We start from the raw sequence: 14995 nt of genomic DNA, 5'->3' as shown, positions 1-14995 counted from the left end.
TTTTTCGTAGACACGGGGTTTCACTATCTTGACCAGGCTGGTCTTGAACTTCTGGCCTCATGATCCAGCCACCTCAGCCTCCCAAAATGCTGGATTACAGGCGTGAGCCACTGCGCCCAGCCAGGAGCTGCATTTTTAAAGCCCTTCTTTGCACCGGTCCTGGAGGATGAAGCTCCTGGAAGTGCTTATGTGCCCATATAAAACTGATACTTTTTTCTGTGGCCTAGATAGACTTGCATATACTTAGTGTTCTCTGCATGCAGAGCTAAGAGGTTTAGGACGCAGAGTCCCTTGGGTAGAAGCTGTACAAGTTGCGGTGCTAGATGTGTGGATTAACTCCTTTTAAAAGGGATTAATAGAACTTTACTATCATTGGAGTGAACTTGGGGAGAAGGCTCTGGAAGTACCAATCTGCTTCTTAGACCGCTGGAGGTCTAACACCTTTCTGACCTGTTAACTCTTTGATGTAAGTTAGTTAGAAGCCAGGCTACTGTGTAGGCACTGGAAGAGTGTGTGTCATAAACTCCTTCTAGGAAGAGATGGACGTTGCATTTTTTAAGCCCCTTCTCTGCACTGCTCTGGGTGAGTGAAGTCTCTGGAGGCACTTCCATGCTAGTTTAAAACTGCTGCTCTTCCTGGCATCTAGAGAGACTCATGGGTCTAACTACCCCCACTCCCAGAGTTGGTGAAATAAGGGGCAAACATAGGGAACCTTAGATTTAAGGTGCTATGTGTGAGGTCCACATTCTGCTGTTCACAGGAAGATGCTGGGTGTTTGGGATTATTTTCTCAATTTTATGGCATAGTGCCTGGGTGGGGGTCTGCACCCAAATGTGCCTCAGCTTTTCCTACCCGTGTGATTTGGATGTGTTCTCAGTTGGCTAGCAAATAGGAGTCTCTCTACTGGTCTATGACTTTCTCTTGGAGGAAATCAATTAATGAATAGAGGTTTATTTGGTGCATCCATGGGTGGAGGGAAAGTCAGGAGCTTCCTATTCTGCCATGTTGCTGATGTCACTCCAGCTAATGCACTTAAAAGCTTATAGTAGTGTCTGCTCCATAGGAAATACTCAAGATATGTTAGTTATATTTACTTTTATTCTGCATATTGTAAAGATGGGAAAAAACAATGAAGAAAGGTAATGAAGGTGATTTCCCTTACCAGGAAGTATGGAAATCTCCCATTTCTTACTTCTGGGTCCTATGAATCCTCTGTCTAGCTGTGAACTCTCCAAACACTATTCCTATTCCAATAGTCTTAAATTTCTGTAGGTAACAGTGTGTGTGCTGCTTTGAAAAATACTCTGTCTCCCACTTATTCCATAGAATTGCTGCTTGGGTCATAGAGTTTATATTGGAGCCTGAAGCAAAGCTTGGTTTTACATTGTTAAGTTCTTGGCAGGTACTCAGTAAGCATCAGGGATGGGGTAAATAAGTAGAAATGTGTGACTTTGGGACCATTCTGAAGGTTAACTTATCCTCATCCTGAGATCCAGGGTTATCCTTCATCAGTCCCCTTGAGGGACTGGCTCATCTTAAGCCCTAGGCTTCTGTTTTCCCTTGATGCCTGCCTGTGAGTAGCAAAGTTGCTTTGCTTAACTCGTGTGAGTGTTCTATCTCACTAGGACTCATAGAAATAGACTGACAGCAATGCACAGTTTTGTTAAGGTGTTTAGAGTAGTCCTTTTCTGGGATTGATAGCAGTGCACGATACTGACAAGGAGTTTGAAGTTCTCCCCAGAGACTGATATCAGTTCATGGTGAACCTACTTTATACAAAGACACTGTGACAATAAAAAATAGCTTGAAGTCATCCAGGAAACAAAGGCACATTATATGCCTAGAAGAAAATACAAATTTTAGCAGACTTCTTTTTAGAAACTATACATGCAAGCAGGTAAAAGAGTGATGTCTATTTTGATAAAGATTTAAAATTTTATTGTTGTAAAATGAATCAGGCAATAAAAAATACCTTGGTAACGAACCTACCATTTTTACACTAAGTCATGTTAGCAAAATATTAGAAATATATTTTCTAATTCTCATTATTTATACTTATATTTATGACATATAATAATTAAATATTCATTGTTATGTTATTCATTGCTTTAAAGTGTTTTTACACATTATGTCATTAGTGTTTCTAACTAGGTATGATATATACTATGCATATTAGTATTTCCATTTTGCAGATGAGAAACAACTGAAGCCAAGATGGTTAAGTGGCTAGCATAGTTAGTCATCGTTAGTCACAGCAAGTGAGTGATAATCAGAGCCAGATCTTTAGCAAAGTTGTCTCTTTTTTTTTGCTATTATTTGTGACAAAGACAACTTTATTAAGGCCTAGTATATTTTAAGCATTTCACTTTGTCTTGCGTCCTATGAAAAACATTTTAATCCTTATTCTTATAAATTGGGAGTTTTATGAAAGAGAGAATATCTCATGCCAATCCCTAATTTTATGTCAGTTAATATATTTTCCAAACATAAAGGCAAAATAAAGATTTTTTGACAAAAGTTTAGGGAATTTACACAAGCAGATCCACACTACATGAAATATTAAAATTTTTTTGAGTAAACAGACAAATAAAAATACTGATAAAACTTCAGTGTATACAAAGAAACAAAAAGCTCCAGAATGATTACACAATAAAAGTGAAAATAAAGGACTCCTAAAAGTTTTTTAAAAAAATTGCTCTTAAATGATTGTCTAAGGCAAAAGTAGTAGCAACATGTTGTGGGTTTTTAGCACACATAAAAGTAAATGGTAGGAGAACAACACAAAATGTGGATAAGAGGAATTAAACGTATACCGTTGTAGGGTTCTTTTACTAGCTGTGAAGTGGTATAAAGCTATTTAAAAGTCGGCTGGGTGCAGTGGCTCATGCCTGTAATCCCAGCACTGTGGGAGGCTGAGGCGGGCAGATCACCTGAGGTCAGGCATTAGAGACAAGCCTGGCCAACATGGCTAAACCCCTTCTCTACTAAAAATACAAAAATTAGTGGGGCATGGTGGTACATGCCTGTAATCCTAGCTACTAGGGAGGCTGAGGTGGGAGAATTGCTTGAACCCTGGAGGTGGAGGTTGCAGTGAGTCTCGATTGTGCCATTGCACTCCAGCCTGGGCAACAGAGCAAGACTCTGTCTCAAAAAAAAAAAATAATAATAATGATTTAGAGGTAGACTGTGACTAATTAAAAATGTGTATTATATATGCTAGCAAAGCCACTAAAGAGTTTTAAAAAGAGTTTTTATTGGCTTATAAATAATAAGCCAATAGGGAAGTAAAATGGAATAAAAAATGCACATAATCCAAAATTAGGCAGCAACGAGGAAAAAAGGAACAAAATCAGACAGAAAAATATGAAGTAAGAAGACATTTGATTTAAATTAAATCAGCCATAATTACACTAAATATAAATGGTATAAACACATAAATTTATAAAATTTCAAATTATATAAAATAACAAGTCCAAGTTATCCTGCCTATAAGAAGCAAACTTTAAATATGAAGGCATACATAGGTTAAGAATAATATTATAAAAAAGATATACCATAAAAACGTGAATTGAAAGAAAGCTAAAATAGCATGTTGATATCAAAGTATATTCAATACAAAAAATATTACCAGGGATAATGAAGACATTGCATAATAATAAATGGATCAATTCACCAAGAAGATATAATAACCCTAAATGTATATGAACCTAACAACATAGTCTCAAAAATACATGAAAAAAACCTGATGAAACTGACAGTTCTTTCATTGAAGTTTTCCTAGTAAACTTTTGGTGTGATGAAGCTGATCATATAGTAGATTCCTCAGAAAAGTTGCTTGTATACCGTATTTACTGTGTTATTGCATGGTCAAAACTGTTTGCTATAGTTTTGTCTATTAAAGGACAACTCAGCTGGCTATAAGGTTCTGGTTTATACTTTCTTACTTTTTGTGATAGCTGCTTCACTGTTATTGCCATACTTTATATGCTGTTTCTTTTTTAATTTTGAAAATCAGATGCCACTAGAATTATCTTCCTTTCGTAAATTATTTCACCGGTTGCACAATTTTGTAAATTCATGTGTTTAGACCATTTATATTTAGTGTAATTATGTCTCTTTTTGTATCTGATTTTTGTTCCCTTTTTTCCCTAGTTTTGTTGAAAGTTCTTGAGGATTTATCTCTTTTTTTTTTTTTTTTGAGATGGAGTTTTGCTCTTGTTACCCAGGCTGGAGTGCAATGGCACAATATCAGCTCACCACAAACTCTTCCTCCTGGGTTGAAGCAATTCTCCTGCCTTAGCCTCCCAAGTAGCTGGGACTACAGGCATGCGCCACCATGCCCAGCTAATTTTTTGTATTTTTAGTGGAGAGGGGATTTCACCATGTTGACCAGGATGTTCTCGATCTCTTGACCTCGTGATCCACCTGCCTCAATCTCCCAAAGTGCTGGGATTATAGGCATGAGCCACTGCGTCCAGCCAAGGATTTCTCTCTTTAGCTTTAATGTCTAATAGTTTTACTAGAATATGTCTTGTGGTTGTTTGTTTTAGGTGAGTTTTTCCTGGTACAGTAGATCATTTCAATGCGTAGATGCAGATATTTTTTAAATTTCTGGAATATGTTTTGAATTGTAAATTTAAGTATTGGTGCCATTTCATTATCTTAATTTTTTTTTTCATGGATGTCAATTATATATATGTTAGACTTTCTTGGTCTTGGACATTTATAACTCGTTTTCTCTTCCTCTATGACATTTTTCACTTCCTTTTTAATTTTTTTGAGTTGGAGTCTCACTCTGTGGCCCAGGCTGGAGTGGAGTGGCACAATCTCGGCTCACTGCAACCTCTGCCTCCTGGGTTAAAGTCATTATCCTGCCTCAGCCTTCTGAATAGCTGGAATTACAGGTGCCTGCCACCATGCCCAGCTAATTTTTGTATTTTTAATAAAGATGGGTTTCACCATGTTGGTCAGGCTGACCTTGTGTCTCAAACTCCTCACCTTGTGATCTGCCCACCTCCGCCTCCTAAAGTGCTGGGATTACAGGCATGAGCCACTGCGCCTGGCCTCACTTCTTTTAAATCTTATTTTAAGAGCTTGAATAGCCAAAGCAATCCTATGCTAAAAGAGCAAAGCTAACTTCAAACTATATTATAAGGCTATAGTAATCAAAACAGTATTATGCTGATACAAAAACAGATGTACAGACCAGTGGAAGACAGCAGAGAACCCAGAATTAATGTTTGCACACCTACAACCATTTGATCGTTGACAAAGTCAACAAAAATAAGCAATGGGGAAAGGACTCTCTATTAAATAAATGTGCTGGGATAACTGGCTAACCATGTGCAGAAGAATGAAACAGGATTCCTGTGTTTCACCATATACAAAAATTAACTCAAGATGAATTAAAGACTTAAATGCAAGACCTAAAACTATAAATATCTAGAAGAAAGCCTAGGAAATACCATTCTGGACATAGGCCCTGGCAGAGATTTCATGTTGAAGATGCCAAAAGCAATTGCAACAAAAACAAAAATTGATAAATGGGACTTAATTAAAGAGCATTCTGCACAACTAAGAAACTATTAACAGAGTAAATGGACAGCCTATAGAATGAGAGTAAATATTTGCTAATTATGCATCTGACAAAGTTGTAATATTCAAAATCTATCAGAAAATTAAACAATTCAACAAGCCTAAAAGAACCAATTAAAAAGTGGGCAAAGGGCATGATAGAGACTTCTCAAAAGAAGACATGCAAGCAGCCAACAAACATATGAAAGACGCTCAACACCATGAATCATCAGAGAAATGAAAATCAAAAGCACAACGAGATATTATCTTACACCATTGAGAATGGCTATTAAGAAAAAGTAAACAATTAGCAGATGTTGGCAAGGCTGCAGTGAAAAGGGACCACTTGTACAGTCTTGGTGGGAATGTATATTAGTTCAACCACTGTGGAAAGCAGTTTGGAAATTTCTCAAGTAACTAAAAATTGAACTACCATTTGACTCAGCAATTCCATTACCAGGTACATACCCAAAGGAAAATAAGTCGTTCTACCAAAAAGACACATGCACTCATGTGTTCATTGCAGCACTATTCACAATAGCAAAAACATGGAATCAACCTAGGTGTCCATCAATAGTGGAGTGGATAAAGAAAATGTGGTGTATATACACCATGGAATACCATGCAGCGATAATATTTATGTCCTTTGCAACAATGAAATCATGTCTTTTGCAGCAACATGGATGCAGCTGGAATCTATTATACTAAGTGAATTAATGCACTACCAGAAAATCAAATGCTGCATTTTCTTACTTACAAGTGGGAGCTAAACATTGTATACACATGGACATAAAGATGGGAACAATAGACACTGGGGTTACTAGATGGGAGAGAGAGAAAGGGGAACAATGGCTGAAAAACTACCTATTGGGTACTATGATCACTACCTGGGTGACAGGATTATTTATACCCTAAATCTCAGCATCACGCAATATACCTGTGTAAGAAACCTGCACATGTATCTCCCGAATCTAAAATAAAAGTTGAAAAAAAAATTTCACTTTATTTCCTTTGGTTGATTTTCTGCTTTATTTTTATACTCTTTATTATATTTTAATTTGAATATTCTCCCTTTGGTGCTTTAACCTTTATAATTGATATAATTTTTCTTTTTGTTCTATATTTTCCTGAATTGAATCAACTCTCATTTCATCTCTTTGTGATTTAAAAAATCCATTTCTGTTCTTAATTTGTGTATTTCTCCATCAAAATTTTATTTTTATATACAAATTTTTGTTTGAGGATATGTAATTCAGTTTTGAGTAATGTGTTGCAGATTTCTTCAGCTTTGTGTTTGCATCTTAAAAAAGAACTTAAATCATTTTATTGGCTGAGTGCTTTTAAACACATTTTAATTTTTTTTCACAAGACTTTTGTTTGGAAATAGTTTTCCACCCTTTTCTCCTATGGGCATGGGTTTGATTTTATTTATTTATTTATTTATTTATTTATTTACTTTGCAAGAGTGAATAATAGCTCCTGCTCCTCTAGTGTCATGTCCATACTGTGGGCAGGAGGAAGAAAGACGGGGGAAGAGTCAAGGATGAAGAGCAAAGTGCTGACTAAGCAAACCAATTAAGTCTGAACATTTTAGAAAATTTCCAGATGCTCTATCCAGTGACCTTTGCTTTCATTTCATTGGCCAGACTTGGATCACATTGCCACATCTAGCTTCAAGGGAGTCTGGAAAGGTGACTATTTTCCTCTGGGCAGGATTTGAGAGGAGTAAAGTCAGTAAAGGCATTAGCAGTTTTTGCCATACAAGAGGAAAAAATGTTTTTATTAGATACTTGCTTGTTTATGAAAGAAATATTAGTGATTATTTTTGGTGCTACTGATTTGATTTCTCATTTATTGCCTTTTTGCTTTAAATTTTGATGCAAAGACCCACACATTAAACTGGTTAATAGTCCAACTGCATAATTTTAAAACCTGAATGAACATTTATGGAACACTCACTATGTATCAAACATCCTGTTTGATAACCATTTAACATAGGTTATTTCGTTTCCCATCTAACAATCCTGAAGGTCTGCATTATTGCGGCCATTGAACAGATGAGAAAAGTGAGACTAAAAGCTGCTAACTAAATTTTCTAGAGTTACCAAGCAACTAAGTGGTGGAAACAAAATCTGACATGTTTTTTTCTTCTCTCTTCAGTTTCATATTTCTGTGGTTAACTCAGAAAACTCTCCTAATGTCTCTAGCTTCCTTCTCTCAGAATATAACTACGAGAGGGTTGGGACTTCTTAAATATCTCTCAATGAATTAATAGAAACACATTTTGGAACTTTTCCTAACTCACAGTTTATTGGCAAAGTTTCATGCTAGAAACAAGAAATTCCATCGGCAAATTTGGTCCCTTGATTATAGCTTGTGGCTCAATTTATTTCAAATAGTTCAAAGCGTCTCAATGTTGAAAAACAATCATTGGTCTTCTAGTGAGTGGGTGGGTTTTCTAAACACGAAAACAGAATTTAAAAATCATTAATTAGTACTTCCTGTATTTTAGGTTTTTTTTTTTTTTCTGTCTCTCAATAGTTGATCCAAAGATTGGCCAGGGGATTGATTTCCTGAATCTTTCCTTTTGTAATTTATCCATGTCAACATAGGCTGTTAATTTTATGAAAGATCACAGGACCCAGGGAATTTTGTAGTGTGGAAGCAAGATTTACTTGTTAATTGGTAATAAGAATCATAAAATTAAGATCACTAGAAAGGAATCCCACTGTTACGGACACAACACCCTTTGTACCTCAGCAACTTGATGAATAAATAACGAGCTGTGTGACTTTGAAAGGTCAATTAAATTATCTGGCCCTTTGTTGCATCATCTGAAAACTAATGACATTGAGTTAATGGTCTACAAATTTATTCAGCTCTAAAATTTATTTGATTTCACCTGGTGCCTCAGCTGAGATGAAGTGGTTTAATCTACCAGGTGCCTTCAATGCAGATACAGAAGCTGAGTGGGAGATTCTTGTTCTGAAGAGGGGCCTCTTGTGTTCCAGTCACCCTCCTTCAGTCCCCTCAGCCCTGGACATCCCTCTGAATGATAAGCACTTGCAACGGAGGAATAAAACTTTCCTCAGCCTAAAGAGAAGAAGACTCCCATTCCATTTTTTGTTCTAAGGCTGAATATTACCCAAGGAAGGTACGTAAAGCCCTACCCAGAAAGAGTTCTCAGGTTCACTGAGCATGAGCTGGAGGCACCACATCTCTGTGTGATATAGGGTAAGTCTCTTTCCCTCCCTTAGGCTCAGTTTCTGACTGTAGAAAGGAGAGGGCTGGACAGAATGTGTCTTAAAGTTCTTTCCAGCATTCACTTTCTGGGATTCCATGCAGGGCAACTTGGGGGTCCAAAGCGAGTGGCGGGAAGGAGACCTTGTGATGGAGCTTTGAGTTCATAGCAGTGGATCTTCCAGGCTGTCTCTCACTTACTGTTTTGTCTCCGTCAGATTTGCCTCATTGGGGCTTCACGTTAGAGGATAAAATTCTACCTAGTTACTATTTAGATGCTAATTTTCCTACCTAGGCTTTTACATGTAATCCATGATCCCAGGGTGAGAGATTTATTTGGGAAATGCTGGGAGAAAGAGGAGGTGATTTGTTATCAACTGTCTTTCTCTTAGGGAAGGTGGAAAGAGAAAGCAGAAAGAAATGTAAATAAATGCCAGGAAATCTGAGCTAAGAAAAGCTACTATTTATTGAAAGCTTTCTATTTGCTGGGGAGCGCTGTGAAGTGATTTGTATATTTTATCTCACATCTAATTCTTCCAACAACTATGTAAATAGAAATTGCTACTCTATTAAAAAAACCTGTTAATAAGAACACATGACAGGTGGGCAGTAGAGCTAAAAGTTGGCTCACAATTTCTACACTCACCCTCTTAACCACTGCTTTAGACCAATTCCTGCGAAGAGAGAAAGGCAGCTTAGCCAGCGGTTCTTGCTTTTTTTTCCTCTGTACTTTAAAGGATCCAGAACCTCGAACTGTCTCCTTCACTAAAAGAAAGGTCACTTGCCCTTTTGGATTCATCACCTCTGTCCTCTCACTATGACTTCATTAAGTCATCTGACATAATTATGTTAAATTCCCCTAATTGACTTTTTCTCTTTTTGAGATGGACTCTTGCTCTGTCACCGCAGCGGCGTGATCTGGGCTCACTGCAACCTCCACCTCCCAGGTTCAAGCGATTCTCCTGCCTCAGCCTCCCAAGTAGCTGGGACTACAGGCGTGTGCCACCACGCCCTGCTATTTTTTTTGTATTTTTAGTAGAGACAGGGTTTCACTGTGTTAGCCACGTTAGAAGTATAACAATCATAATAGATTACATTCTTTGAGGGCTTGCTATGAGATGAGTACTCTGTGCCTTCTTGCATTTAGCAGAAGGATGACTTAAACTGATTTCTAGAGTTGAGAGCAGAGATAAATGAATCAGTGTTGAAGGAACCAGAGAAAGCTTCGTAGACAACAGACATTGTAGAGTAGGTGGCACTTAGAGAGGGAGGCAAAAAGAGGTGACACATTGGGTAATGTGAAAAGTAGAAAAGAGGCACCTGGGGTGGGGATCAGCTTGTGTTTATAAGAAGGCGAGGAGACCTCTGAATAGAACTGAGATTGTGTGAAGTTTAGTGCCCAGTAAAGAGGGTTTGGAGGGGGCTGTGGAAGTCCTGCAGAGGTTTCTAAAAGTCAGGTGGAAGAATTTAGGATGGATTGCCAGCCAACAGGGAGATAATGGCAATTTCTGAGTGACTTGGAACCAAGGGAAGATGAAGAATTTCTAACTTGAGTATGCAGAATAGACTGGGGATGAGGACTGGGGAGGTCTGGGGACAGAGGGAGCATGTAAGAGTTTGCGGTCGTTATCCTTGCATGAGTTTATGTCCTGCTTGAAGATGGCAGCTGCAGGAAGACAGAGGAGGAAACCGGTGAAATCAACAGGACGTAAAGATTGTGTAAATATGGCGGGTGGAGGAGGCATGAATTAGATGTGACTCCACGGTTTCAAGCCCGTGGGAGGGGCAAGTGATGGTGCTGCTAGAAGGCCCAGTGTGAGAGGAGTTCCTCCAGCTCACCTGTGCTGGGAGAGAACGACAGATTCCACAGCTCTGTCTCGCCAGCCGCAGTGCTACCTCCCATCCAAATCCCTGCCCTGGGGTAAAGTAGGAGAGGGCAGTCCCTGAGTCTCACACTCTGCTGCGGATTCCACATGGTTTCTTGATCTTGGATGATCCAGAAATGGTGGAAATGGAACATTCCCCAAAACATGGAGTTTGCTGTGATGCTCCTGCTATTCACAGGGAGGGATTAGTAAATGAATTTGGCCAAGTTTTGTATTGACCCTGGGTCTTGATGCCATTTCTCCAGGGTGCTGGGGTGGCTAACCCCTTTCTCCTCTAGCTGTGGTGTAGTGGCTCTCCCCTACCCTTATTTAGATAGGCTCAGTTTCAGCCATGGCTCAAACACTCACAAGCTGTTTCTTTGGGCAAGTTACTAAACTTCTCTGAGCCTCATTTCTCTCATCTATCAATTAGCTACCTCAAAGAGGTGCAGGAAGAATTAAATGAGAGGATGGGCCAGGTGCGGTGGCTCGCGCCTGTAATCCCAGCACTTTGGGAGGCTGAGGCTGGTGGATTATGAGGTTAGGAGTTCAAGACCAGTCTGAGCAATATGCTGAAACCCCATCTCTACTAAAAATACAAAAAAAAAAAAAATTAGCTGGGTGTGGTGGTGTGTGCTTGTCGTCCCAGCTGCTTTAATGGGCAGACTAAGGCAGGAGAATCACTTGAACCCAGGAGGTGGAGGTTGCAGTGAGCCAATATTGTGTCACTACACTCCAGCCTGGGTGACAAAATGAGACTCAGTCTTAAAAAAAAAAGAGAGGATGGCTGTAAGTTGCTTTCCACAGTCTAGCACACAGACTCTGAATAAACAGCAGCAACATCTGGAGTTGTTGTGATTGTTAGGATGACATTGACAATGAAGAAGGTGAACATCAGGTAACTACGATACTCACCATCTTCATCATCATCCTAACAACCATGCATGATGGCAAACATCAGGTAACAAGGGGCTCTACTTCCTCCAGGCCACCAGATGTGACTCCATGGTTTCAAGCCTGCGGGAGGGGCAAGTGATGGTGCTGCTAGAAGGCCCAGTGTGAGAGGAGTTCCTTCAGCTCACCTGTGCTGGGAGAGAACGACAGATTCCACAGCTCTGTCTCACCAGCCGCAGTGCTACCTCCCATCCAAATCCCTGCCCTGGGGTAAAGTAGGAGAGGGCAGTCCCTGAGTCTCACACTCTGCTGCGGATTCCACATGGTTTCTTGATCTTGGATGATCCAGAAATAGTGGAAATGGAACACCCCCAATAACGTGGAGTTTCCTGTGATGCGCTTCCTTCGCAGCCTTCGTGGGCTGTTTTTGATGCCTCTCTTATTTCCATTCCTCTGCACCAGTAAGAGGGCCCCATCTTGCTTTCTCTTTCCCATTCAGTTGTTTTCTCAGGTACCTTTTTTTTTTTTTTTTTTTAATACCTATTAATACTCTACTTCACCTCGAGTTTTAGCCAACCGCCTTACTGAGCATCTCTCAGCAGAGTTTTACCTTGTGTTTTTCTCCAAATTTTCTCTATGAGAGAAATTGGGGAGGAGAAGGTATTGAATCTATTTTCAAATGGAAGCACAAGTGGAAGAAGGACAAGTAAGTTGAATAAGAGATACTTCAAAATAATTTTATTTTATTTAATTTTTTTTGAGATGGAGTTTTTCCCTTCTCGCCCAGGCTGGAGTGCAGTGGTGAGATCTTGGCTCACTGCTACCTCTGCCTCCCGGGTTCAAGCGATTCTCCTGCGTCAGCCTCCTGAGTAGCTGGGATTACAGGCACTCGCCACCACACCCGGCTAATTTTTGTGTTGTTAGTAGAGATGGAGTTTCACCATGTTGGCCGGGTTGGTCTCAAACTCCTGACCTCAGTTGATCCACCTTGGCCTCCCAAAGTGCTGGGATTACAGGCGTGAGCCACTGTGCCTGGCCCAAGATACTGCAAAATAATTTTAAAAGCAGAGAAAATTTTGAAGGTTTTCTCTCCTTCATTTCACAATTGTGCCGTTTAATTATATGAAGTTACAAGCCTCCTTGTGACTGGATGTCAAGAAAAAAAAAACCAAAAAGCCTCTTGAGGACAGAGCCACGTTTCACTCTCCTTTCCTATGTCCTGAGTTGCCTAGGCACGTGGTAGCTGCTTAGCAAAACCTTTGGTTCAGAGAGTTGTATTAAAAGAAATCCTGCACCTTCTGCTGGCAAAAATGTTTGCTTATGGCAAGCAAACTGGAAGACAGAAACAAGGAAAGTGGTGATGTCCCTATGTTATATTCAAACTATTGTTCCATAGTGGGCTACACTCCAAATAACTTCCGGATGTACACTTAGCTCTCAGCTGTCAACATTTTCTCAAAAGGGTTGTAAAAATTCACAAAGCTATAGGACTGGGCAAAAACCATAGGATCTGAAAGAATTCAGAAACTTAGGTAGTTCACGTAAGGAAAATATCAAAGGAATTCTTTAAAATGGAGACGTTTCAATTAGATTGGCATTTCTGGGGAATAAATAAATAGAAGAAACAAAAGAGTCAGGAGTAGAAGGTCCCTATAAAATCTCTAACACAAAGGCGTGACCAGAGAACTTGGAGAATAAGGTAAATGTTAGTAATTAATATAAATGGTTTTCATGCTAAAAGTGGTGATTTTTTTTTTATTAGGGTATACTGGAAGTAATACATGAGTTGGAATTACATGACCTGAGAGGCTTGGCTAATTTACAACCTCTCTGTTTTTTTGATTGTTGTATGGGGATCATGGAGTTTTTGTGGGGTTGCTACACCAGTGTCTTGCATGGGGTAGGCTATTGAGCACCAAATGAATGAACATTGACTATATAAATAAATAAACAAGTCAGAAAATATGTATGAAAGGGTTTTATTAACAGGCAAGTGCTAAATAAATGTGAGGGATTAGTGTTATGATTGCATGTGCTTTGTCACAGGCTCTTCTCTGAGATCTGTATTCTCCAAGTGGAATCCATGGCCAGTACACGTAACGTGACTGAGTTGATTTTCACTGGCCTTTTCCAGGATCCAGCGGTGCAGAGAGTGTGCTTTGTGGTGTTCCTCCTCGTATACTTGGCCATGGTGGTGGGCAATGGCCTCATCATTCTGACAGTCAACATCAGTAAGAGTCTGCATTCCCCCATGTACTTCTTCCTTAGCTACCTGTCCTTGGTGGAGATCAGTTACTCCTCTACTGTCGCCCCTAAATTCATCACAGACTTACTTGCCAAGATTAAAACATCTCCCTGGAAGGCTGTCTGGCTCAGATATTCTTCTTCCACTTCTTTGGGGTTGCTGAGATCCTTTTGCTTGTGGTGATGGCCTATGATCGCTATGTGGCCATCTGCAAGCCTCTTCATTATATGAACATTATGAGTCGTCAACTGTGTCACCTTCTGGTGGCTGGTTCCTGGCTGGGGGGCTTTTGTCATTCCATAATTCAGATTCTTGTCATCATCCAACTGCCCTTCTGTGGTCCCAACGTGATTGATCATTATTTCTGTGACCTCCAGCCTTTATTCAAGCTTGTCTGCACTGACACCTTCATGGAGGGGGTTATTGTGTTGGCCAACAGTGGATTAGTCTCTGTCTTCTCCTTCCTCATCTTGGTGTCTTCTTACATTGTCATCCTGGCCAACTTGAGGAACCATTCTGCAGAGGGGAGGCACAAAGCCCTCTCCACCTGTGCTTCTCACATCACAGTGGTCATCTTATTTTTTGGACCTGCCATCTTCCTCTACACACGACCATCTTGCACTTTCACTGAAGATAAACTTGTGGCTGTATTCTACACGGTCATCACCCCCATGCTGAACCCCATCATTTACACACTCAGGAATGTGGAGGTGAAAACCACTATATGGAGATTGTGGTGCAAAAAGGAGAACCCAGGGAGGGAGTGAAAAAAGAGCTTAGGGATGAAAAACTGATACAAAATGTGTGTCTGATTACTCTCTGTTCTTGAAATGGATTTTGATTTTAGTGGGACATTCAAGAATGGCAGAAACAAATATAAAGGTTTAATGGCACTGCTGCTGTGATTCTCCTTAGTAACCAAAGACACTTGGTATCCTGGTGTAACGTTCAAAGCACAAAGGTCAGATAATCTGCTGAATCTTAGAGAAATTGATTGGCTTCATGATATCCAACAATACTGTGGGCTTGGGGAATATGAAGCCTCAAACCAAGGGCAAATGCAAAGAAGAATATGTTGACAAATGTTTTGTAGATTAAATCACCTTTTCCTTTTACCTCCTCCCTTCCTCACCCCTTTCCTTTCTCCCTTTTGCCCTTCCTCCTTCCTCATTCCCTT

The 14995-nt window shown here is 39.7% G+C and overlaps 1 protein-coding gene across 1 annotated transcript; it reads left to right on the top strand.

Moving 5' to 3' along the window:
- The first annotated feature begins 13656 nt into the window (after positions 1 to 13656).
- On the top strand, positions 13657 to 14585 carry LOC116554476 (olfactory receptor 4B1). The gene is given in 2 exon segments (XM_032282443.1): positions 13657 to 13921; positions 13924 to 14585. Coding segments are annotated over 2 exon segments (927 nt in total).
- Positions 14586 to 14995: the final 410 nt, after the last annotated feature.

Source organism: Sapajus apella, unplaced genomic scaffold (assembly GCF_009761245.1).
Source record: "Sapajus apella isolate SASKATOON/1434 unplaced genomic scaffold, GSC_monkey_1.0 scaffold14, whole genome shotgun sequence".
Lineage (NCBI taxonomy): Eukaryota > Metazoa > Chordata > Mammalia > Primates > Cebidae > Sapajus > Sapajus apella.
This window is presented reverse-complemented; position numbering and strand designations above follow the sequence as displayed.